Here is a 23,139-nt window from a genome sequence, read left to right on the forward strand (position 1 = left end):
AAAAAATGTCCCAACAACAACAACGGAAGTAGCATTTCTTCCAACACTGGAAGCTCATGTACACTTGTGGGCCCCAGATTTTGGTCTCTGACACTCTTCTCCAGTGGAAAGAAAAAGGCTAAATTGGGGATTGAATCCATGTTTTGGAGCAAGAATAAAAAATGTCAGTTAATATAAAATACAAAATAATGGAGTTATTCAAAGAAAGGGTGAATTTAATAGACTATGCTTCATTCGTGTTATTTTTCATAATGGAAAGGTGTTATCTACGCTATTCGTGGATATCGTGTTTCTTTGGTAAGCTCCTGTCTATTTGTCTGATGGAGATATGGAACAGCAGAAGCAGGAGGAGGGATTGAAACGGATGAATCAGCTACAGTCATTCCAGCGTAAGAAGGAGTGATGCCGTTAGCAAGAGTGGACAGCAAGTGCTAAGTGAAGTCGCCATGGGGAGCTTTACTGATCTCGCCAGTTAACTAATATCCAAGCACCTGTTCCTAGATAACAAAGTAGCCAAATGTCCTTAAAAGAAGAAAGCAAATCCCACATATACTCCCTCTTCTCTCAAGGAGTCAAACCCTTGGCAACACCACTAATTATAGGGAGTTAGTAATAAGACATACGTCCAACTATGGTAAGAGACCAGACTACCACATCTCCGTGACTACAGACAAATAAATGCATACAGACCGTAGAGGCCACTTTATTCCTGGAAAAGACTCCGAGTCTCAAAGTCAGACTCGTTAAGGAAGATAGGAACCTAAATGCCCCCTGATAGAACAAGTGCAGCTTCCTTGCAAGAAAAAGAAACTCGCCCCAATGACCACCGGCTCAGGTTTGAATCAATTTGGCCTGTTCAACTGTGTCCTGACCAAGAATCAACAGGTCACCAGCCCAAGGCCTGGATCTCCTAGTGGGATCAAGGCAATATTCTTTTACTTTGGGGTCTGGTAAAATTTCCAACATTCTAGAAAGGTGCAAAATGTCAGTTATTGAACTGATAGAGTTATTGAAATCCTAGGACAGTGTAAAGCATGTGACATCGGTGACGTGCAATGAAAAGAGTGAGGATCAAAAAGGGAAGCAGATGAAAGCCATGGCATCAGTATCTTTGTAACCTGTTTTGGTGTAAGGGCATTAATCAATCTTGTGGCTTTTATATTTTGTGTGTGACCATTTTGCATTTAAAGAGTCAGCATATCGAAGGGAATTAATATGTTAGACTTGGGATGCCTAAAAGTGCTGGGGTAACTTTGTAATATAGGGTTTTTATTGATTGGGAACATTTATTTTGTTGAATCTATAATATTTATTAGTTGTAAGTAATTGTAAATATTTAGGGCAAAGTTGATTGTCTAATATCTAAAAAATGTTAATTGTTTAATAAATTCCTAAGATTAATAACTGGGACGTTGCTTAAATTACAGTTAGTAGTGACTATTCCTCTCCATGCACAGATGCCCCTCTGACACTAAGAAATCCATCAGCACTGAAAGTGGAAAGCCAGTGCTTTTCTAATACATAGTGAGATACTCAGAAATATGATAAAAATAAATGTTCATCTTTGCACCAGCTACAATTATCACATGAACCATCTGTGGTCTGCATGCCGTACTTCGGGAAATAACCCCTGAGCAGGAACCTAGGGGGTAATAAAGAGCATTGATCTACACCTTAAATTTCTAGGCTACAAGTACCTCTTTCTGGAAGCTCCTATTAGGTACCAGAATTGGAACCTAAGTCAGAGATACAGAATTATCCTTGAAACCTACTAGCTTAAAGTAACAAATATGTATTATCTCACAGTTTCCGAGGGTCAGGAATCTGGGAGCAGCTTAGGTGGGTGGTTCTGAAAAGGTCAGATTTCCTGATTAAAAAACTGGGGGAACAGGGTGTCAAATACAGAGGCGGTGAAAAGGATCTCCCCAGGAGAGAGAAAGCAAACCCACCTGTTCATCCCTGATACCGTCCTAAGCCTGGGACTTCAGAGATGGTTCCTGCCCCCAGAACCTGTCTCTTGAAGGCTTGTTTCTTTGAATTTGGTGAAACGGAGGTGAGAATGGGTGTGGAGATAAATGCATTTATAGGTATGAGGTGGATCATTTATTTTTCCTGCGAAGGAGGAAATAAAGCCATTGTTGCAGTGTACATAGTTCGAGTGTAGACAGTCCTGGATTATTTGATGGGAAGTTGGAAAGGAAAGATGGACACCATAAATATACTGCGGCAATAATATGAACCATTTGCATATTTTTTTTTTCTAGCAGCTCTCAGCAGCTTGGGTATATTAAAGAAAGCAGATGGTTAGGTTTCTTTCTTTGTTTATATTTAAAGTGTGTTTCTTATAGGCAGTATGTAATTTGGTCTTGCTTTTTTAATCCAATCTGATAAGCTTGGACTTTTAATTGGGGCATTCAGCCCAGTTACATTTTAATGTGATTACTGATGTAGTCAAGTTTAAATCTACCATCTTGCTCTTTGTTTTCTATTTTTCCCATCTGTCCTTTGTTCCATTTTTTCTCTTTTCCTGCCTTCTATTGGATGAATCAAGTCCTTTTTATGATTCCATTTTTATCTCCTTTGTTGTAGCCGTAACTCTTTGTTGTGGCATTTTGGTGGTTGCCGTGGGGGTTAGAATTTAATCTTTAAATTATCACTGTTTACCTCCAAGTGATATCCTACCACTTCTGCACCAGAAGAATCTTACAGCAGGATACTTCTGTTCATCCCCTCTCTCTTCATGCTATTGTTGTGATACTTTTTCCTTCTACCTATGTTATAAACTACACACTACATTGTTATTACGTTTTAAAGTTAAACAGTCAATTATTTTTTAAGGATATTTAAATAACAATAAGAAAAGCCTTTTATATTTATCCAGGTACTCACTCTTTTCAGTGCTCTCCATTCCTTTGTATAGATGCAGACTTCCACCTGAGAAATAGCCGTCTTTTCTTATATGCATAGATCTTCTGGTGATGAATTTTTCAACTTCTGTATATCAAAAAGTGTCTCTATTTTACCTCTGTTTTGGTAAATATTCTTGCTGGGTACAGAATTTCAGGTTGACAGTTTTTATTTCATTCAATACTTTACATTATTGCTCCACTATCTTCTGGCTTGCATTGTGTCCAAAAAGAAGTCTGCTGTAATTTTTATCTTTCCAGGGATGCAAGGATTCTTCAACATATGCAAATTAATCAATGTGATACACCATATTAACAAATTGAAGAAGAAAAACCATATGATCATCTCAATAGATGCAGAGAAAGCTTTTGACAAAATTCAACACCCATTTATGATAAAAACTCTGCAGAAAGTGGGCATAGAGGGAACCTACCTCAACATAAGAAAGGCCATGTACGACAAACCCACAGCAAACATCATTCTCAATGGTGAAAAACTGAAACCATTTCCTCTAAGATCAAGAACAAGACAAGGATGTCCACTCTCGCCACTATTATTCAACATAGGTTTGGAAGTCCTAGCCATGGCAATCAGAGAAGAAAAAGAAATAAAAGGAATACAAATTGGAAAAGGAGAAGTAAAACTGTCACTGTTTGCAGATGACATGATACTATACATAGAGAATCCTAAAGATGCTACCAGAAAACTACTGGAGCTAATCAGTGAATTTGGTAAAGTTGCAGGATACAAAATTAATGCACAGAACTCTCTTGCATTCCTATACACTAATGATGAAAAATCTGAAAGAGAAATTAAGGAGACACTCCCATTTACCACTGTAACAAAAAGAATAAAATACCTAGGAATAAACCTACCTAGGGAGACAAAAGACCTGTATGCAGAAAACTATAAGACACTGATGAAAAAATTAAAGATGATACAAACAGATGGAGAGATACACCATGTTCTTGGATTGGAAGAATTAACAATGTGAAAATGACTACACTACCCAAAGCAATCTACAGATTCAATGCAATCCCTATCAAACCACCAATGGCATTTTTTACAGAACTAGAACAAAAAATCTTAAAATTTGTATGGAGACACAGAAGACCCCAAATAGCCAAAGCAGTCTTGAGGGACAAAAAAGGAGCTGGAGGAATCAGACTCCCTGACTTCAGACTATACTACAAAGCTACAGTAATCCAGACAGTATGGTACTGGCACAAAAACAGAAATATAGATCAATGGAACAGGATAGAAAGCACAGAGATAAACCCATGCACCTATGGTCAACTAATCTATGTCAAAGGAGGCAAGGATATACAATGGAGAAAACACAGTCTCTTCAATATGTGGTTCTGGGAAAACTGGACAGATACCTGTAAAAGAATGAAATTAGAATACTCCCTAACACCATACACAAAAATAAACTCAAAATGGATTCTCCTGTAAGACTGGACACTATAAAATATAAGACCGGACACTATAAAACTCTTAGAGGAAGAACATTCTTTGACATAAATCACAGCAAGATCTTTTTTGATCCACCTCCTAGAGTAATGAAAATAAAAACAAAAATAAACAAATGGGACCTAATGAAACTTCAAAGCTTTTGCACAGCAAAGGAAACCATAAATATGACGAAAAGACAACCCTCAGAATGGGAGAAAATATTTGCAAACGAATCAACGGACAAAGGATTAATCTCCAAAATATATAAACAGCTCATGCAGCTCAATATTGAAGAAACAAACAACCCAATCCAAAAATGGGCAGAAGACCTAAATAGACATCTCTCCAAAGAAGACATACACATGGCCAAGAAGCACATGAAAAGCTGCTCAACATCACTACTTATTAGAGAAATGCAAATCAAAACTACAATGAGGTATCACCTCACACCAGTTAAAATGGGCATCATCAGAAAATCTACAAACAACAAATGCTGGAGAGGGTGTGGAGAAAACGGAACCCTCTTGCACTGTTGGTGGGAATGTAAATTGACACAGCCACTATGGAGAACAGTATGGAGGTTCCTTAAAAAACTAAAAATAGAATTACCATATGACCCAGCAATCCCACTACTGGGCACATACCCAGAGAAAACCATAATTCAACAAGGGTCATGCACCCCAATGTTCATTGCAGCACTATTTACAATAGCCAGGTCATGCAAGCAACCTAAATGTCCATCAACAGACTAATGGATAAAGAAGATGTGGTATATATATACAATGGAATATTACTGAGCCACAAAAAGGAACGAAATTGGGTCATTTGTAGAGACGTGGATGGATCTAGAGACTGTCATATAGAGTGAAGTAAGTCAGAAAGAGAAAAACAAATATCATATATTAACGCATATATGTGGAACCTAGAGAAAAGGTACAGATGAACCAGTTTGCAGGGCAGAAACAGAGACACAGATATAGAGAACAAACGTATGGACACCAAGGGGGGAAGTGGCGGGGTGGGGTGGTGGTATGATGAATTGGGAGTTTGGGATTGACATATATACACTAATATGTATAAAATGGATAACTAATAAGAACCTGCTGTATCAAAAAGCAAATAAAATTCTAAAATTCAAAAAAAAAGAAAAAAATGGTCATATGTGATATGTAAACAAACAAAAAAGATTTTCTCTTTGTCACTGGCTTTAAACATTTTGATTATGATGTACATTGGTGTAGCTTTCTTCATGTTTCTGGTGTTTGAAGTTTATTAGTCTTCTTGAATCTGTGGGTTTACAATTTCCATCAAGTTTGGAAAATTCTGCCATTACTTCTGCCTCCTTTTTTCCCCCACTTTGGGGCGACATCAGCAGTTCACTGATACTTTGATCATTTTTGTTCAGTCTTTTCTCTCTGTGTGTTTTATTTTGAATGATTTCTACTGATGTCTTACGTTCACTATTTTTTTCTTCTGCAGTCGAATTTGCTGTGAACCCCCTTTAGAACATTTTTTAAAATCTCAGGCTTTGTAGTTTTCATCTCTTGAAGTTCTACTTGGATTTTAAAAAATATCTTCCATATTTTTGCTTAAATAAGCTAAATCTTTTCTCTGGCTTCTTGGTCATCTGGAATAATGTTATAAAATAACTGTTTTAATGCATTTGTCTACTAATTCTATCATCCATATTATATCTGGGTTAGTTTCACTTGATTGTTTTTTCTCCTCTTTTCTTGTGTGTCGTATTTCTCTGCTTCTTTGTGTGCCTGGTAATTTTGGATTGCATGCCAGACACTGTCAAATTTACTTTCTTGGGTGCGGGATATTTTTGTATCCCTATATTCTTGAGTTTTGTTCTGTGGTGCAGTTAAGCTACTTGGAAACAGTTTGATCCTTTTGGTTATTGCTTCGCTAGGCAGGACTACAGCTGTGTTTAGTCTAGAGCTAATTTCCCCACTTGCTGAGGCCAAAGCTTTCTGGGTTCTCTATCCAATGGGAATAGGAGCTATACGGCTCCGTGTGAACTCTGAGTATTCTTCCTTCCAATCTTTTTGAGTCGTTCTTTCTTTGGCCTCAAGTCCTTTCCATGTTTATCCTGATCAGTACTTAACTGAAGACTTGATTGGGACAGTGCAGATGTTCAGAATTCCTTCTCTATGCATCATCTCATCTCTGCTGCTCTGCCCTGCAAACTCTAACCACCCTGGCTTTTTTGAACTCTCACTTCAAATAAGGGAATTCTCCTTTCAAATAAGGGAGACCACCGGGTTACAGCTGGATTCCCCCTTCCTGTACCCATTATCTGAAAATTCTTTCAAGGCTGTTAGCTGGGGGATCCTAGGGTTCATCTAACTTGTTTCCTGTTCCCTTCATTATTTGATGTCCAGTGTCTTGAGAACCACCTTAAAAAATATTTTTTCCCCCAATTTTTTATTTGTTTCAATTAGGAGGGTAAATCTGGTCTTTGCTACTCTAACTTGTCTGGGATTGTAAGTCCTGGATGGAGTTCTTTAAATCTGACCATTTGTAGGATAGATATGATGGAACTATAAGGAGTCAAGAGCACTGAGGGTGCTGGTAAATCTGGATGAAGTGATGCATCACAGGGCTTAGGTTGTTCTGGGAAAGGAGGTAAGAAGGGGCGGCTCGCCCAGAGAATGGTCTGGAGGGCTTCATAAATTCAAAGAACAAGGATGGCAGGGATATGGCAAAGAGGAAGCTAGCAGCTGAAGAGGCTGGGGTCAGAATTTGGCAAGTTGAAGATTTCAGAGGTGAGGCCATTCCAGGTGACCAGCTGCAGGCTGTGGCCATCCATCAGCTTGAGTGGAGTATGAAGGGCAGCTGTTGAAACTGAGGAAGCATCTACTTGGGGGAGGTCCAGAGGGGCCATTTCCTCGGGAGGTGGGGGGAAGAGAGCCTCATGGTAGTCAAGGCTATGGGGTAAGTTCCTTTACATATCAATAAAGGTTCCTTAGAGCACAGTAAAAGTGACTAGAGGTAATGTCAGCAGAAGAAGCTGGTAGGAAAAAAGTACAGCAGGACGGAATGGACAGCACATGACAGGAGTGACCTTGACAGACAGGCTTAGCATCCAGGGATAAGATTTACTGTGTCCAGCTGACCAGCCCACAGAAGAAGAGGTCCAGCTGGGGTGGGGGTCCGGGGTGGGATGGCAGGTGGCAGCCGGCCTCCAGATGGCCTCAAGGATTCTCACATCCTGGGATTTGTGCCCCAGTGTATCCCCTCCCGCACGGAATAGGGCAGACTTCTGTGACCAATAGGATATGGTGGAAATGACAGGGCATGACTTCCAAGGCCAGGTCATAAAAGACCTCTGCCTTGCTTCCTGGGTCACTGGGAGAAGCCGCCATCATGCTGCAAGGACACTTGGGCAGCTTGTGAAGAAGCCCATGCGGAGAGGACTGAGGCCTCCTGCCAACGACCAGCCCCGACTTGCCGGGTGTGTGTGAGCCACCTTGGAAGTGGATCTCCCTGCTCCTGCCAAGCTCTCAGATGACCACAGCCCTGACCCAACACTTGGACAGTCTCTGCATGAGTGACCTTAGAGGCAGAACCATCCAGCAAAGCTACTCCTGAATTTCTGACCCATGGAAACTGCAAGAGATAATCAATGTTTATTGGTTATTTAGTATTTGAATTTTGGGGCAATTGTTATTCAGCAGTAGGTAACTGATGCTGATTTTGGTACCCAGAACTGGGATGTCTTAACAAAACCTAAACATATAGGCATGAGTTTGTATCCACACCGTGAGCAGCTGGTGGACAGCTCATGCTCAGTGCCGGTCACTGCTGGGTCGCCTGGTTGGCTTGGGGTAGCAGCTGGGCCTTCTGAGAGCACTGGGCACAGGATGACCCCTGGGGCCCACCTACCTGAAAACACACAGAGAATGGAATCTGGGAAATGCAGTCCAGTGAGGCCAAGTTAACACATTACAGACACCACAGCACCTGAACTGAAAGCTGTCACAAGGCTGTCCTTGAGCACGACCGTGTCAGGAAGTCAGGGGGGCTTTCACACCTGGCTTTCACAGCCATCACAGGACACAACAGTGAGGGGAACCCTGGGCACAGAGAGAAGACAGAGAAGGAACACATAGCTGAGAGGTCGGCCTCTTTTGTTTGCAAAGGGCAGAGACCTTTGCTGTGTCTGGAAGGTGACGGGAATCCCGACCTGCAGGAAGGCCTCATGGGAGACGAGAAACAGCCACCAGATGTTCCTGCTCTCCTATCACTATTTCTGCTAAGAGCTGAAACCGAAGGAAAGGAAGGTAAAAATCCTAGAGATTCACAAGTCTGGAGGAAACCACTGCTCCCACGTGAGATGGGGTTTGATCCTGTAGGGGTGGATGTGAGCTGCATCTGCACACTCAGTCTCAGGTGGCTTCAGGCCCTGCTGAACCGGCTTTTTCTTTCACCCGAGGAGTGAAGACCACCATGACTTTGTCCAAGAGGACTGAGGGTGCCACTTCCCTCACGGCCCTGCCTGTACACAAAGCGTGCGGCCGGCCACAAGCATCCGTCCCCATTCTTGTACCCCGGAGAGGTAGACAGCAAGCGCTTTTTATCTTTTAGGAGCTCGTCCAAGAGAGTGGGGTGGGGATGCTGAGAGGCCACTGTCCACGACGACCTGGGCAGTGAGGGGCTTGGTCTAGACTCACTGGGCTGCAGCCAGCTCCTCCCGAGCGCGTGGATCGTGTAGTCAGAGTGCAGCAGAGCAGGGAAGGCCTTGGATGCAGGGTCAGCCTCGGTCCCCTTGATGGACAACCTTTGATCTTGTCGTTCTTACTCACTGAGATCCCTGGAGCGGGTGATGGGCTGTCTCCTGTCTCAGGACGAGGGGCACTTCCTATCCCGAGTGTCATAAGAAGGCTGTGGTGCTGGGGCCACTGCCCCTACCTCCCCCCAGGCCCTGGAGGCACCTGGCACTGACGAGCCTGGGTGACGTTGGACAGGTTATTTAATCTTTTGTCTCCAGCTGTCCGATGGCTCGATGGCTCCATACTGTCCCCGATCACACTGTTGGGTTGGGGAGGAGACTCTGCTGCCACTTGGGAAAGCGCCTGCAGTTTCCAGCACAGAATGGGCGTTCACCAAAGGTCCGTCCCCACCATCTACCGGCCATCACTTCACACAGCCTGGCGCTCAGTTTAAACTCAGTGTTCGTCCTCGGCCCGGCTTCCTCCTTCTTCAGAGGCCAGGAAAGCCCTCGGGCTGCGGTCTTTCCCTCCTACAGGAAACGTCTTGTCCAGCTTGGTGTCCTGCTCAGATGCACCCTGATTGTGGGACCCTCTAAAGAGTGTTCTCTCAGCAAGTTTCAGGTTTGAATGAGGCTTGGAGAGGACAGACACGACCCCCAGGCCACCGAGATCAAACAGAGAAAGGCACAGGCTGCTCCTGGTCAGAAAGTCGCCGCCCTGGCGTCTGGCCCAGAGCTCCCTGGAACGGCCTGCCCGCCGGTCAGAGGTCACCGGCTGTAGCTTCTGGGGCTTGTGCACCCGGGGAGGCTCCCGGGATGGGCCTCGATCTCTCACTGACCAAAGTTCTCTCTCCAGAGTCCCAACTCTACCTGCTCCAGGCCAGCAGACCCGGGCACGATCTCTCTGCCAGAGGCCCAGAGTGACCGGAGCTGCCCCCGCCGGGGCGCCAGGACAGTAGGCAGACACCACACTGGTCACGGGTCTTTATTTATTGAGTTGAGAATTCACACAAGGTAGCATCATACAGTAGTAAGTCATTTCCAGGGCTGGATAAAAATGATTGTCACTCACCGTGCTTCACGAAAATTTCTTTTAATGAATAAATAATTTGATGAAATCAAAACTATTTACAATATAAACACATGGCAAAGCTTCAGGTCTGTGAGTCTGATCATCGATCTCCGCCTCTCTGAACTGAACGCCTCCCAAGCTTTTCCCTTGGGAACAATACAAATCTGATAGAAACAACAGCTCGTACATCTCTTTGTTCGTTATATGTTTATCTGTTAGTCTTGGAAAGCTACATATATTATGCGACATGTTAAAATACAAATTTTAACTAAAATAATATATTATCATAATGCCAGGTAGCATTCTCCACAGAACAAAAATGTACACTCAGTTGTAACAATAACAAAGGTTCACGGGCCACAAAAGAATACCCCAAAGGTACAAATTCCTTCATAAGAATATAATTGTGCTCTTGAGTTTACCAGCTGTCCATGCTGCTCTACGGAGCTGGTGCCTAGGAGGACGGGGCTGGACCACTGGGTGCTGACGGTAGTCTTCCGTCCGGCAGCAGCAGTACTGGGAATTGGGTAGGGCAAGCAGTTTTATAAACACTTTCTTGGGCTCTTCAAGAGAGCCAGTTAGGCAAAGCAAAATAAGCATATGGAGAAGTCTTCATCTCATCGGCACAAACACCATGGCACGTCCTGGCTTTGCAGGATGAAAGGTTTGTGTGCAGGGCTGTGTACGCCGTCAGCCAGCATTCAAGTATTCTAGGGCTACCTCATAGCAGAACTTGTACTGATCCTGGAACACAGAAGGGACAAAATGTCAGCGTGGCCATAGCGGGATGCAGTTTCTCTGAAAGCAATGATGCCAGATTAGGGTTTTAACTGGAAGCAAGCAAACTGAGAAGGATGTGAATCAGAAGCGAACTGGGAAGTCATGGTCCTGAACCACACACACATTCGTCGTTTGTAGATGTTTCCCACAAGGCCGATGAAAGAGGTATTTTGATATCTATGCTCATTAGAATTCCTGGAAAGTTCTAGACAACTGCAACACATATCTCTGTTTGTCCACACGTATGTGTTCACCTGTTACGTCAACATCCTGAGTACAAATTATTGGAAAGCCAAGAGGTGGAAGGAAAGATAATGAGGGCTGGGGACATGCCTTCATGATTTGCTCAGCAAATAAACGCGGCTTCACTCCTGGACCGGCTTTACCTCTGACTGTCAGTCAGCAGCATTTCCTCCGTTTTATGAGAGTTTATTAAGCACCTCTTAAGTACCAAGTGTCTTGACCTGTCCCTGACTCTGAGAAGTCCATGTCCAACAAGGAGGATGAGACGGGCACCCAATGGCACTCACGAGGCAGAGCTGAGCAGGGCCCACGAATGCTCCCCAACAGGGGTGCAGTGGAGGAGGGAGCTGAGCTTCTTAAGGAAGATGTGCAGGGGGTGGCAGGTAATGGGGGAGCCTGAGGATGAGCACGTGAGCGGGGGGGCGGCGGTTATGTGTCCTGTTTGCCCGGGACAGTCCCACTTGATGCCTGGTGTCCTGGCGTCATCGTGACTTGTAGGCCCTTTCACTCTCAAGAGTGTCCCGGTTTGAATGATAAAGTACGTGGTCCTCCTAGCAAGCATCCCAGGTGGAGGCGACAGGATAAGGAAAGGCACAGAGTGGGGACGTCTGATGCCCTCTGGGGGCCACATACCAGTTCTTAATCGGGCAGCGAGCTCATCTCTCTCGAGCACAGAATTCTCAGATCCTGGACCACGGCCTGAGCAAGCCCCATGTGAGGTCCTGGCCCAGGTGGGGTTTCAGGTGGGAGGGGAGGGCCTTCGGCACCTGTGTTTATGCCGTGAGCTGACCGATGCTCACCTGGGTGTGGCCTCTGAACCGAGCAGAGGGACACGGGGGTTGAGGATGCCTCCATCTGCCCCCTGGCAGCAGCCCAGTCACTCAGCAACTGGCAGGCCCCCCTCCCCCTCAGTCGGAGGAGGCTTTCACCAGCCGTGTGGTCAGGACCACTGTCTCACATCCAATATGATGGCCACGACCAAGGAAATGCACCTCTTACTTTGGGGTTTGCCAGATTAATTAAAAAAAGGAATTTCCTTTTTTTTTGATATGGGCCTAATTAGTCATCGCAATTTTCTTTCTCCACCTACATTTTGTTCTCTAAATGCCCCTCTAAACCAACCTATTTATTTGAAGACAAGGGCCATGGTCTCTCCCTCCGTGGATAATACACCATCCTTAGCAAAGAGCCTGGCACACAGCTGGGGGTCAAACATTGCTTGTGTATGTAAATGGTGACCAAAAAAATGGGTTTAGCAGCTTTTGAGTCAACCCATTTAACATGTAAGGCTAGAGACTGGGGAATTCAAGATATAGCCTCAGCCCTCAGGCTCCTACAACCTAGAGGCAAAGACAAAGTAAACAGATCATTCAACACACCGAAGGCGCCACGAAACTGAACATCAATGTCATTAACACCCGCCAGCCTAAAATACAAAAGACAGACAAAATCAAGCGCTGGTGAGGTTGTGGAGAAACTGGAAGCCTCCTACACTGCTGGTAGGACTGTAACATGGTGCAGCCCCATTGGACGACCATCTGGTGGTCCCTCCAAAGGGTCACCCTATGACCCAGTGATTCCACTCCTAGGAGCACACCTAAGGGCACTAAAAATATGTGACACTAAAACTTTCTGATTCACATTCCAGGATTTATTATTTCAGGGTTTGATACTTTCATTTTCAGAATATCTAAAAGAGATCATTTGAATTTCAAAATTCTTATGCTGTCAGCTCACTGGGCTGACGCTGGCTATGGAGTGCTCCAATCACTTCTCTGTTTTTGTGAATCACACAGACAATTCTTTTTTTTTTTTTCATGGAAAACTAAGAGATCAATCCCTTCTTGCAATTAGTTTCAGCGCCGACGATGAACCATCCTCTTAACACAGAAAAATGCACTTAGAGGGCCATGTGGCTGCCGGTCTCAGGTCACAACGCAGGTGCGGAAACCAGGAAACCAGGGGTGAATCCCTTGGGTTCATCCTGAGGGATGGCTGTGGTAGGGGCGTCACTGAAAGTACCCGGTCATAGGCATGACTATGGTTTTCAAAATGAATTCTTTCTCTCATTTTATCCCTCCTAAGCAAGCTGCTAGCCCCCATGGACTCTGTGATGACTGGTTTCTGAACCAGAAAAATAAGGGGAACGAGCAGAAAGGCCATGAATTGCTGCGTCTCTTCCCTCAAGCACCTCGAGAAATGCCTGAAATCTTCCCACACTGCAAACGGATTACACTTGATCACCAGGTATAGGGCCGTCTTTGGTGGTTTCCTCTCTCAGCTTCCTTGCTTTTGAACAGTATAATTAAGCCCCACGAGCTAGCTCTGTGCTTCAGGGAAAAAAGAACTTTTATGCCTTGGTCCCAGAATCTCCCGATTTGGGTGACATTATCTTTGTGCTGGACCATAACCAGGGCAACAAGCTACTCCTCTTGGAGACCCCTGACTTCACCTTCACTCCAGACCCACCTCTTGTTTCCACAAAAGGGGAGAAAGTGAAGTTTGAAAGGGCACCCAAAGTGAGGTCACGCTTTAAAGGTCCCTGCTCTCGGAGGGGTGGCACGAGGCCACGGTGTCAGTGGGCGGCTGCAGAGGGCTCCCCTGAAGGGCTGGATGGCGCCTTTGTCAGCACGGCAGCCTGTGTCTGCAGAATGGGGCCCTACGGTCAGTCTGTCACTTCAAATACCCCATGTCGCCTAAGAAGATTCAAAGAGAAGAGTCTGCATGGCTCACCTGGGGCAAAGTTTCCCTCCCGCGCACACCTGCTTTTTGAAACTAGTACCAGCTTCAGTTTCGGCTGGATCCTTGCTGACAAATCCTTCAGTCTGGAAAAAAATCCTTCTGACTGATGCGCTTGTCAGGAGGGGAAGTGGTCCCCTTGTGCCAATAATCCTGGGTGGGACCGTTTGGTTCAACGTTCCCAGCGGGTCACACTGGGTGACCAACCATTGTGCCCAGGAGACACCTGGGAGGCAGCTGCCCATCTCTGACGATGGGTGGGTGGGTCACTACCCTCATTATAGCTCTGAAAGAGTCTGAAGCACCTCCTCCCTCAAAGCCCATGAACAGTCCGTGCAGCTGCTTCCCTATGCAGACCTGTTAGCCTGTAGCCGCCGCCTTCTGGGTCCCAGGGAGCAACTCAGGGTGACGCGGGTCCAGGTACAGAGAAGAAAAGTCCGCTCGCCCAGCAAATGTTTACTGGGCCCTCCTTGGAGCCAGGAGCTCAGCTGGGGCTGGGGTGCGGGGGTGGGCTCCACCTCCGGGGGATCAGAGTCTGGGGTGGGCGGGGGCACAGGGCATTCACACAAACTCCTCAGGAGCAGGGAGTGTGACCGCAGGTCAGTGGGCTCAGGGCTGCGAGCCTGGGGGGATGCGTGGCAGGGCCTGGCCCCGGGGGACGTGGATGCCACCAGTGTCCCAGAGACGGGCCACATGGCCGGTGGGGGCACAGCTCAGGGACGTGAGTGAGCCTCTCTGACACCCCCCCCAAGGCCTACATCCTCTGCTGCAACACACACACCCACACACACCTACACACACATGCACACCCGCCCACACGTGCACGCCTACAACACACCCCCACATACACCTGCATACACAGCCACACCTACACGCAGCCAGACACATGCACACCCACCCACACACGCACACACCCGCACACACCTATACACACATGCACACACACCTACACACACAGCCACACCTACACACAGCCAGACACATGCATACCTACACACACATGCACACCTATACACACAGCCAGACAGATGCACACCCGCCCACACCCACACACACCTATACAGCACACCCACGCCCACATGCCCCACCTTTCACATAGCCCGTCAGTTTCCCGTGAGTTCTCAGGCAGATGCTTAGGGGGCAGTTTACACACGTGAGTGGGAGAGTCAGTGTGCTGTCCACGCTGGGGAGGCTGCAGGGCGGGGGTAAGGCCCTCTGTAGGAGTGCCGGGCCAGCACGTTATTTCAGTGCAGGGAAGAGGGAAGGGGCCCGGTCTGGGTGGTCACCTGTCCGTCATGGGAGGTCCCGGCAGAGGTCTGAGTGGGAGAAGGAGGGATGGAGAGGAAGCTGCCCGGCCTCGCCCTGCGGCCCACGTGGCAGGACAGGGACGGCCTCCGTATCCTCCTGAGCCGTGTTTCTTGCCCTGTAGCACATCACGTGGGCTCCGACCGCCCTAATCTTCTGGGCCGTGGCCTGGCATCTGTGTTTGCGAAGTGCCCCAGGTGATCTCACGTGCAGACGGGCCAAGGGCCTTTCTAGACTAGCTACTAAGTTCCTTAACCCTGGCTGCATGTTAGGGTCACCTGGGGCGCTGGTACCACCGCTGCTGAAAAGCCAGGCCCACGTCAGCTGGATCAGAGTCTCGGGCATGGGCCCAGGGCTCAGAACTTTCTAAAGCTCCCATTAAAGAAAAGTCAATTTCATAGAGACAGAGACTAGAATTGTGGCTGCCGGGGGAGGGACAAGTGGGGTGATGCCGGTGAGGGAACCGATTTTCAGTTGTAAGAGCAGTAAGCTCTGCGGCTCTAATGTGCAGCACGGTGACTAGAGTTAATGATGTGAGACTGTACCCTTGAAAGTTGCTGACCGTCGATCGTAAGGGTTCTGACCACACACACAGTCAGCTGTGTTAACTCTGTGAGGCCACAGATGTGCTGATTATCGTGAGCTCGGTAACCACTCTATAATGCGTACATATGTCACATCAGCACGGTGGCCAAAGCTCCCACCACCTCCCAGGGGACAATATGTTTCTCTAGGCAAGATCTGTCCCCTAAAGGCTGTTTCTCGGTTAAAAAGGAGCCCTGGGAACTTCAAAAGCCGAATGTGGAAGCAAAGGTGGGAGAGGACTGTTAGTTGAAGCAGCAGGTTTTCCAGCAACTGTACTAGATTCATAGGGGCTCAGAGCGGGCGACCCCGTCCGCCTCTGACCAGGCCAGTAGCGCCAACCTCACTCAGGCTGTACCGTCGTGGCCTGCCCCACCCCCCTGGAACCCAGGCCTTTGATGGGGGCTGGAGCCTGGCTGAAGAGGTGGATAACTGAGAAGCTGGCCTGAAAGAGGGGTCAGGAAACAAACCCAGCGGCCCCTGCTGCATCAAAACATCTAGTCTTGTGTTCAAATGATTTTGCTTCCTGGCAGTCCACTGGCTTTCCCCTGGAGCCTCACACCTAAACATTTGAAGAAATAAATCCATAGGGCCTCTGGCTCTCCCTGGAGAGTGCCATGCTTCAAAACGCATAGGGAAGTTCCTAACTCAGAAGCAATTTGGAAAAATAGTGAGCGGCAAGGGGAGACGAAGACGGGCACACCGACCGCCGCGGAACATTCATCCGGTCCTGGCAGGAAGGGCGTGGCAGCAAATTTTGGTGTCTGAATGGAAAGGGCCCCCGATGAGCAGACCCAGGCGCACCTGGTGGGGCTCCCCATGCCCACCCGCCTACCTCCTGGGGTGCGCTCCAGGGCATCCTGGCTCCCACTTCATTCTGCGCAGAGGCAGCTAGGAGGTACCTTTTCAGCTGCTGGTACAACATTTTGTGCTTAGGAGAAACACAGGTCTTGGATGGCCTTTTATGCCCAATAAAATTATACCAGATTTTATCTCCTTGACTTGAATTAATTAATTCTCTCAGCCAACACACAAATGTACGAGTACCAAACTAAACAGAAATTGTACTTACAGGCAAAAACAAACAAGCCAACGACAAGAGCCCTGATTCAACTCAAGAAGCTTCAAACCCACTGAAAAGAGCATAGTGACATTTCTTCTCTGGTCACCAGATATTATCCATTATCCCGCCAGCAGGCACTGTGATAAGTTTATCAGACATTTTTCTCAGGAAATTGTAGGACTCGCCTACATTTCTCAGCCACTGAGTTGACCCTAAAACTGGTGCTGACCCTCGGGGTTTTGGGCATCCAAGGATCCTATTTCTCTATCAGAATCACACATAACTGCGGAAACGCCCTGGCTATTATAGGTAAGTGGGCTGAGATCAGAAGCTTCCTTCATGTAATATCACCCTTGTCCTGTAGTCTGCACCGTGGATTTGGGAAAAGCCACGTTGTTCCTGCCCATAAAAATTGGTGAGTGATGGCAAATCAAAACTACAATAAGATATCATCTCATACTGGTCAGAATGGCCATCATCAAAAAATCTAGAAACAATAAATGCTGGAGGGGGTGTGGAGAAAAGGGAACACTCTTGCACTGCTGGTGGGAATGTAAATTGATACAGCCGCTATGGAGAACAGTATGGAGGTTCCTTAAAAAACTACAAATAGAACTACCATATGACCCAGCAATCCCACTACTGGGCATATACCCTGAGAAAACCATAATTCAGAAAGAGTCGTGTACCAAAATGTTCATTGCAGCTCTATTTACAATAGCCCGGAGATGGAAACAACCTAAGTGTCCGTCATCGGATGAATGGATAAAGAAGATGTGGCACATATATACAATGGAATATTACTCAGCCATAAAAAGAAACAAAATTGAGCTATTTGTAATGAGGTGGATAGACCTAGAGTCTGTCACACAGAGTGAAGTAAGTCAGAAGGAGAGAAACAAATACCGTATGCTAACACATATATATGGAATTTAAGAAAAAAAAAATGTCATGAAGAACCTAGGGATAAGACAGGAATAAAGACACAGACCTACTAGAAACTGGACTTGAGGATATGGGGAGGGGGAAGGGTAAGCTGTGACAAAGCGAGAGAGGCATGGACATATATACACTACCAAATGTAAGGTAGATAGCTAGTGGGAAGCAGCCGCATAGCACAGGGAGATCAGCTTGGTGCTTTGCAACCACCTAGAGGGGTGGGATAGGGAGGGTGGGAGGGAGGGAGACGCAAGAGGGAGGAGATATGGGATCATATGTATATGTATAACTGATTCACTTTGTTATAAAGCAGAAACTAACACACCATTGTAAAGCAATTATACTCCAATAAAGATGTAAAAAAAAAAAAAAAAAATTGGTGAGTGATGGAAGCTGTAGCCAGAGCCACTGGGGGAAAGGCCTGGAAGGGTCTGCTTCTAATGACCTGCTTAGTTCAGGCTGCAGTGAGAGGGAACTGACATTTAAAAAAAAATCAAGGTCAGCTTTTTTCAAGTACCAACTGAAGTTCGGAAGCAGCACACCCGTCCCTGAATCAGGGCGTTAAATACCGAATGACATCACAGTCAGAACATTTTCATTATGCATTTGTTTCCATCCTCTGTCATCCTCTGTCAACCTGCTTATCTGTTCTAAACTCAGGCCGCCTCTAACTGCCCGACTGGCCTTTTCTCAACTGCCCTAAGCCCAGAAGATGGAGAATTCCATGGTGGGGGAACTCTCTAAAATTCGGGATGGGGGGCGTCCCGGGGAGTGAGAGAGTTCTCTGACTAGTGAAGTCCGGGCATGGAATGTGAGGGTCAGCCTCCTGGCCCATCCGCGTGACTTCTGGGCCATGGGAAAGGCACTTACGAGCACCGTGTGTATACATGCTGCCCTCCGGCGGGCCCCTCACCCTCACCCAGCACTCGTTTTCAGGGACCAGGCCACACCGTGCCCCGTAGACCCCTCCACTCTCAGGGACCAGGTCTTTCTCACCTGGGCAGCTTCCAAAACACTCTCACACATATCGTCATGTGGGATGATCTCAACAAACCAACACTATCCCTGGTTTACACGACTCAGGCTCAGGAAAGTAGAGCGACGCGCCCAAGGCGACTTCAACAGCCAAGGTACTTTGTCCGAGGTTACTTCACTCCAATGAGCAGAGCCGAGACTAGAGGGTGGGTTTGCAGGGGCGTCCCCAGGGCAGGGCAGGGAGCTGCCATGTGGGGGGCAAGATCCTTTTTTCACAGAAACCAACATGGTAATTGCTGATGGTCTGAGAGTCTGCACCTGGCCAAACAGGTGCCTGTTTACGAAATTCCCTGGGCAGCACGGTGCTCCTGGGGGCAGGAGCAGCTCGTCGGGCGCGGGGCACGTCAGTGGGGGAAGCAGGGCTTTTGCCAAGCAGGGCTCGGATGTGGCCATCACAGGCAGGGGCCATGGCTGCTTCTTCAGCCTCAGCTTGAATCTCAACTCCCTCTTTAGTCCCTTTATTACATTTACAATTTTAACCCCCTGCTGCAGTGCTGCGCACCCAGGACACAGGCTTTCCAAGCTCATCGGCGACCCTGTCGCCCCGCCCCCCCATTCTCCCCACCTTGGGGTCGGTCTTACTGTTTCCTCCTGATCCTTCCTCCACTGACAGAGAAGTACAAAAATCTCATCGAAAAGCTTTCTCCTTTAAGCTATCCTCCTATTCTAGAGTCTCAGTGGTTGGCATCTCAACAGCTCCGCACAAAAAAGAGATTTCATGAAATACTCTAAGAAAATAATTCCACATCGTCCTTTGTTTCTCCACCTCTTTCATCCTTTCCTCAGATATGGCCACCGTAATTAAATGCAATCGTCTGGATGTCAAACTCCAATTCCCAGCTTTGATAAATATTAGGTGATTAAGCTATTTATAAAATATGTAATTTGAAAATCTGGCATTTCATGTGCTATGATTATTTCTTCTCTGTGAAGATGAAGTGCTTAGCCACGTGGAAGGCGCTGCCGAGAACAGCAATTAATCAGGATGTTCGCTTGTGAGTTTCAACTATTTCCATGTGTCAAATGTGCTGAGCTGAGTCTCCTTGTGAAAAGGCAGAGGAAGGGAGAATGAGGGAGAAAAACCCGGACGAGTGAAGCGACTGCACTGTGAACACGAGTCTCTCCCTCCCAGGGGTCAGCCTGAGCGAGGGGCCGGGTGTCTCACGCTAACTGGGAAAGGGCCCCCCGAGCGGGATGGACGGGGTCCTACCAGCAGGTCCACCATGTTGGGCTTGTTGTTCCTCAGCGTCTTCACGGCGTGGAAGACGTCCACCGTCCTCTGGTGCCGGAGCATCTCACAGACAATGCTGATGGCGCAGAAGGTCCCGCTGCGGCCTCCCCCGTTCCTGTGGGAAGAGGAGGAGAGGCAGGTGGTGGGCCTGGGTCGCTCTCGCACCGCACGGCTCCCACCACCTGTGTGCACCTGCTGCCTGAGCCCTCCCGGCTCCCACCTGGGCCCATCCCTCTACTGATGCAAATGGGGCCCAGGGATCACCTGACTGGAGGTGATGCGAAACCGGCACATCCTGCTCTCCCAGTTGGTCTCTGCCCTGATGATGTAACCTGATATGGCAATTTACCAGTTTTTATGGAAAGGGACCACCCAGGAAAATTCTCAATAAACAAACAACTCGTGTAGCATGTGCAGGAAAACTGTGATGGGTGTGGGTTATGCTCAAAGATGGCTTTCGCCGTAAATAACCCATTAGCATGTCATGATTTATCTCTAAAACATAAGGGCTTTTTTTAAATAAACTTTTTATTCTGGATTAATTTTAGATGTACAGAATCACTGCAAAAATAGCACAGAGAGTTCCTTGCCTGCCCACCTTCCCCTGATGTAAAAATGTCACATAACCATAGCAGATGGTCAAAACCAGGAAGTTAATGCTGGTATAACACTATTAACTAAACCACAGACCTTAGTCAAGTGTCACCACTTTTTCTGGTCCAGGATCCAGTCCAGGACCCACCTTGCATTTAGGTGTCACACCTCCTTAGTCTCTTCCACGTGATCAGTCCTCCATCTTCCCTTGTCTTTCTCGACCTTGACATTTTCAAAGAGGACTGGTCGTTATTTTGTAGAGTATGGAATATAGAGTGAGATGTAGAAAACAGCCATGGTCCCCTTCCACGATTTGAGAAGTCATCACAAAATACAAATTGTAGAAAGTCCTTCATTTGAGTTCGTCTGATGCCTTCTCATCACTGGAAATGAGGCTATGCACTTTGGCAAGAAAGCCACAGAAGGGCTGTTACCTCCTTTGAAGGTTCATGGTGTTGAACTGTCTTATTGCTCGTGATGTCGACCTTGGTCACTTTTTTTTTCTTTGCCTTTTCTACTATATTCTTTTTTTAAAATTTATTTTATTGAAGTATAGTTGATTTACAATGTTGTATTCTACTATATTCTTTTTAAAATATCTTTATTGGAGTATAATTGCTTTACAATGGTGTGTTAGTTTCTGCTGTGTAACAAAGTGAATCAGCTATGCATATACATACATCCCCATGTCCCCTTCCTCATGAGCCTCCCTCCCACCCTGCCTATCCCACCCCTGGTGGCTTATTAAGATGGTGGGTGTCTGGCAGATTTTTTCACTGTGTAGTTATGTATAATTACCATCATAACTTCTCATAACTTCTCTTTGTAGTTAGTAAGTATCTTGGGAAAGATACTTTGGGATTATGCAAATATCTTGTTTCTCCTCAAAGTTTCACCCACTGATTTTAGTGTCCATTGGTAGATTCCATCTGCAACAAGTCACAGTGATATCTGCCTGACTGGTTTTCACTTCCCTCTCTCCTTCTACATTCTACTCTAAAGAGAGAGCTGTCTCTCAGCCACCATTTGAAAATTTATTTGCTTATTTATTTCTATTTTATTATTTATTTAAGTCACTTTAGACTTATACATATTAATTTCACTTCTATGAGCTAAAATAGTGTCTATATTTATTTTGTTGCTGAAATTGTTCCGGTTTGGGCCATTAGGAGCTCCATCAGGCTGGTTCCTCCATCTCTTTTCAAGCACTTCCTTACTTCCTAGAACCACAAGATGTTCTATGCTCATCCTGTATCTCCTTCCCTGCACCAGCTCTGGAATCAACCTCTTTTCCAAGTAGATAAAGGATCCTTTTTTTAACAAACACAATATCATTATTATTACACCTAAAATAAACACTACAGTTTAATAGAATCAAATTTCTAGACACTGTCCAAATTTCCAAGATTGTTTCAGACATTTTCTTACAGCTAACTTTTTCAAATCCTCATCCAAGCAAAGTCCACACGTTGAATTTGGTTGACATGTCTTGCAAGTTTATTTTAATCTATAGGTTCCTCTTTGCTCTCTTCTTTTTTTCTCTTGGCAATTTATTTGTTGAGGAAATGGGGTCATTTTCCCCTGCAGGGAAAATGACAACCCACATTCTGGGTTGTTCTCATTCACTGTATCTCTGAGAAGCACTTAGCATGCCAGTTTCTAATCCTATACTTCCTGTTAATTGGGAGTTAGCTCCAGAGCGTCATAAGAATTCAGGATTTTTTTTTCTGGACAAGGATACGTTATAAATGAACTTTCATTGGGAAGCAGGCACAAGATATCAACCTGTTCTGTGATTTTAAGATTGATCTCTGTGTTCCAATGCCAGCTTGATCATTCCATGATTAAGTTCCTAATCAATTTTTTAGATAAAGTATAACATACCTATAATTAAGTCCACAAATGGTAAATATAGATCTCTGTTAACTTCTACAAATGCAGATGCCATGTAACCACCATTCAGATCAAGGTACAGACTGCTATCAGCCGCCTGAACCCCCCTCCTCCCAATATTCCTTCCTCATCAACACCATCAATACCTCAAGATAATCTTTGTTCTCACATCTAGCATCTTAAGTTTCTTTTGTCTGTTTTGGAATTTTGAATACGTGGAATCATACAGTATATACTCTTTTGAGTGGCTTATTTCACTTAATATTATCTGTGTGAGAATAACCCATATTGTGTCACTAGTTGGTTCTCTTACATTGCTGAGAACAATTCCATTGAATGGATATACTACTGTATAATTGTACTACTGTATAATTTCTTTATCTAGGAGCTGACAAATGTTTGGGATGTTTGCAGCTTTCCATATTATGAGTATACCTGCTATAAGCATGTTTCCTATTGCATATATGACTCATTTCTGTAGTCACAGACCTCGGAGGAGAAGAGCTCAGAGGATACATTTATATTTAGCTTTAGTAGATGCTGTTAACCAGCTCCAAAATGGTTGTACATATTTACTTCCTACC

At 46.0% G+C, this 23,139-nt stretch overlaps 1 protein-coding gene across 5 annotated transcripts in view; it reads right to left on the reverse strand.

Moving 5' to 3' along the window:
* Positions 1-10,156: 10,156 nt before the first annotated feature.
* Positions 10,157-23,139, reverse strand: part of PTPRM (protein tyrosine phosphatase receptor type M) — a 747,728-nt gene continuing 734,745 nt past the window's right edge. For all 5 annotated transcript variants that reach the window (XM_073790533.1, XM_073790536.1, XM_073790535.1 and 2 more), the window contains 2 exons: positions 20,048-20,183; positions 10,157-10,895 (listed from right to left, as the gene is read on the reverse strand). In XM_073790533.1, the coding sequence (XP_073646634.1) occupies positions 10,842-10,895; positions 20,048-20,183 (190 nt within the window). In that variant the 3' untranslated portion in view covers positions 10,157-10,841. The remainder of the gene's footprint in view (positions 10,896-20,047; positions 20,184-23,139) is intronic.

Source organism: Tursiops truncatus, chromosome 13, assembly GCF_011762595.2.
Source record: "Tursiops truncatus isolate mTurTru1 chromosome 13, mTurTru1.mat.Y, whole genome shotgun sequence".
Classification (NCBI taxonomy): Eukaryota; Metazoa; Chordata; class Mammalia; order Artiodactyla; family Delphinidae; genus Tursiops; species Tursiops truncatus.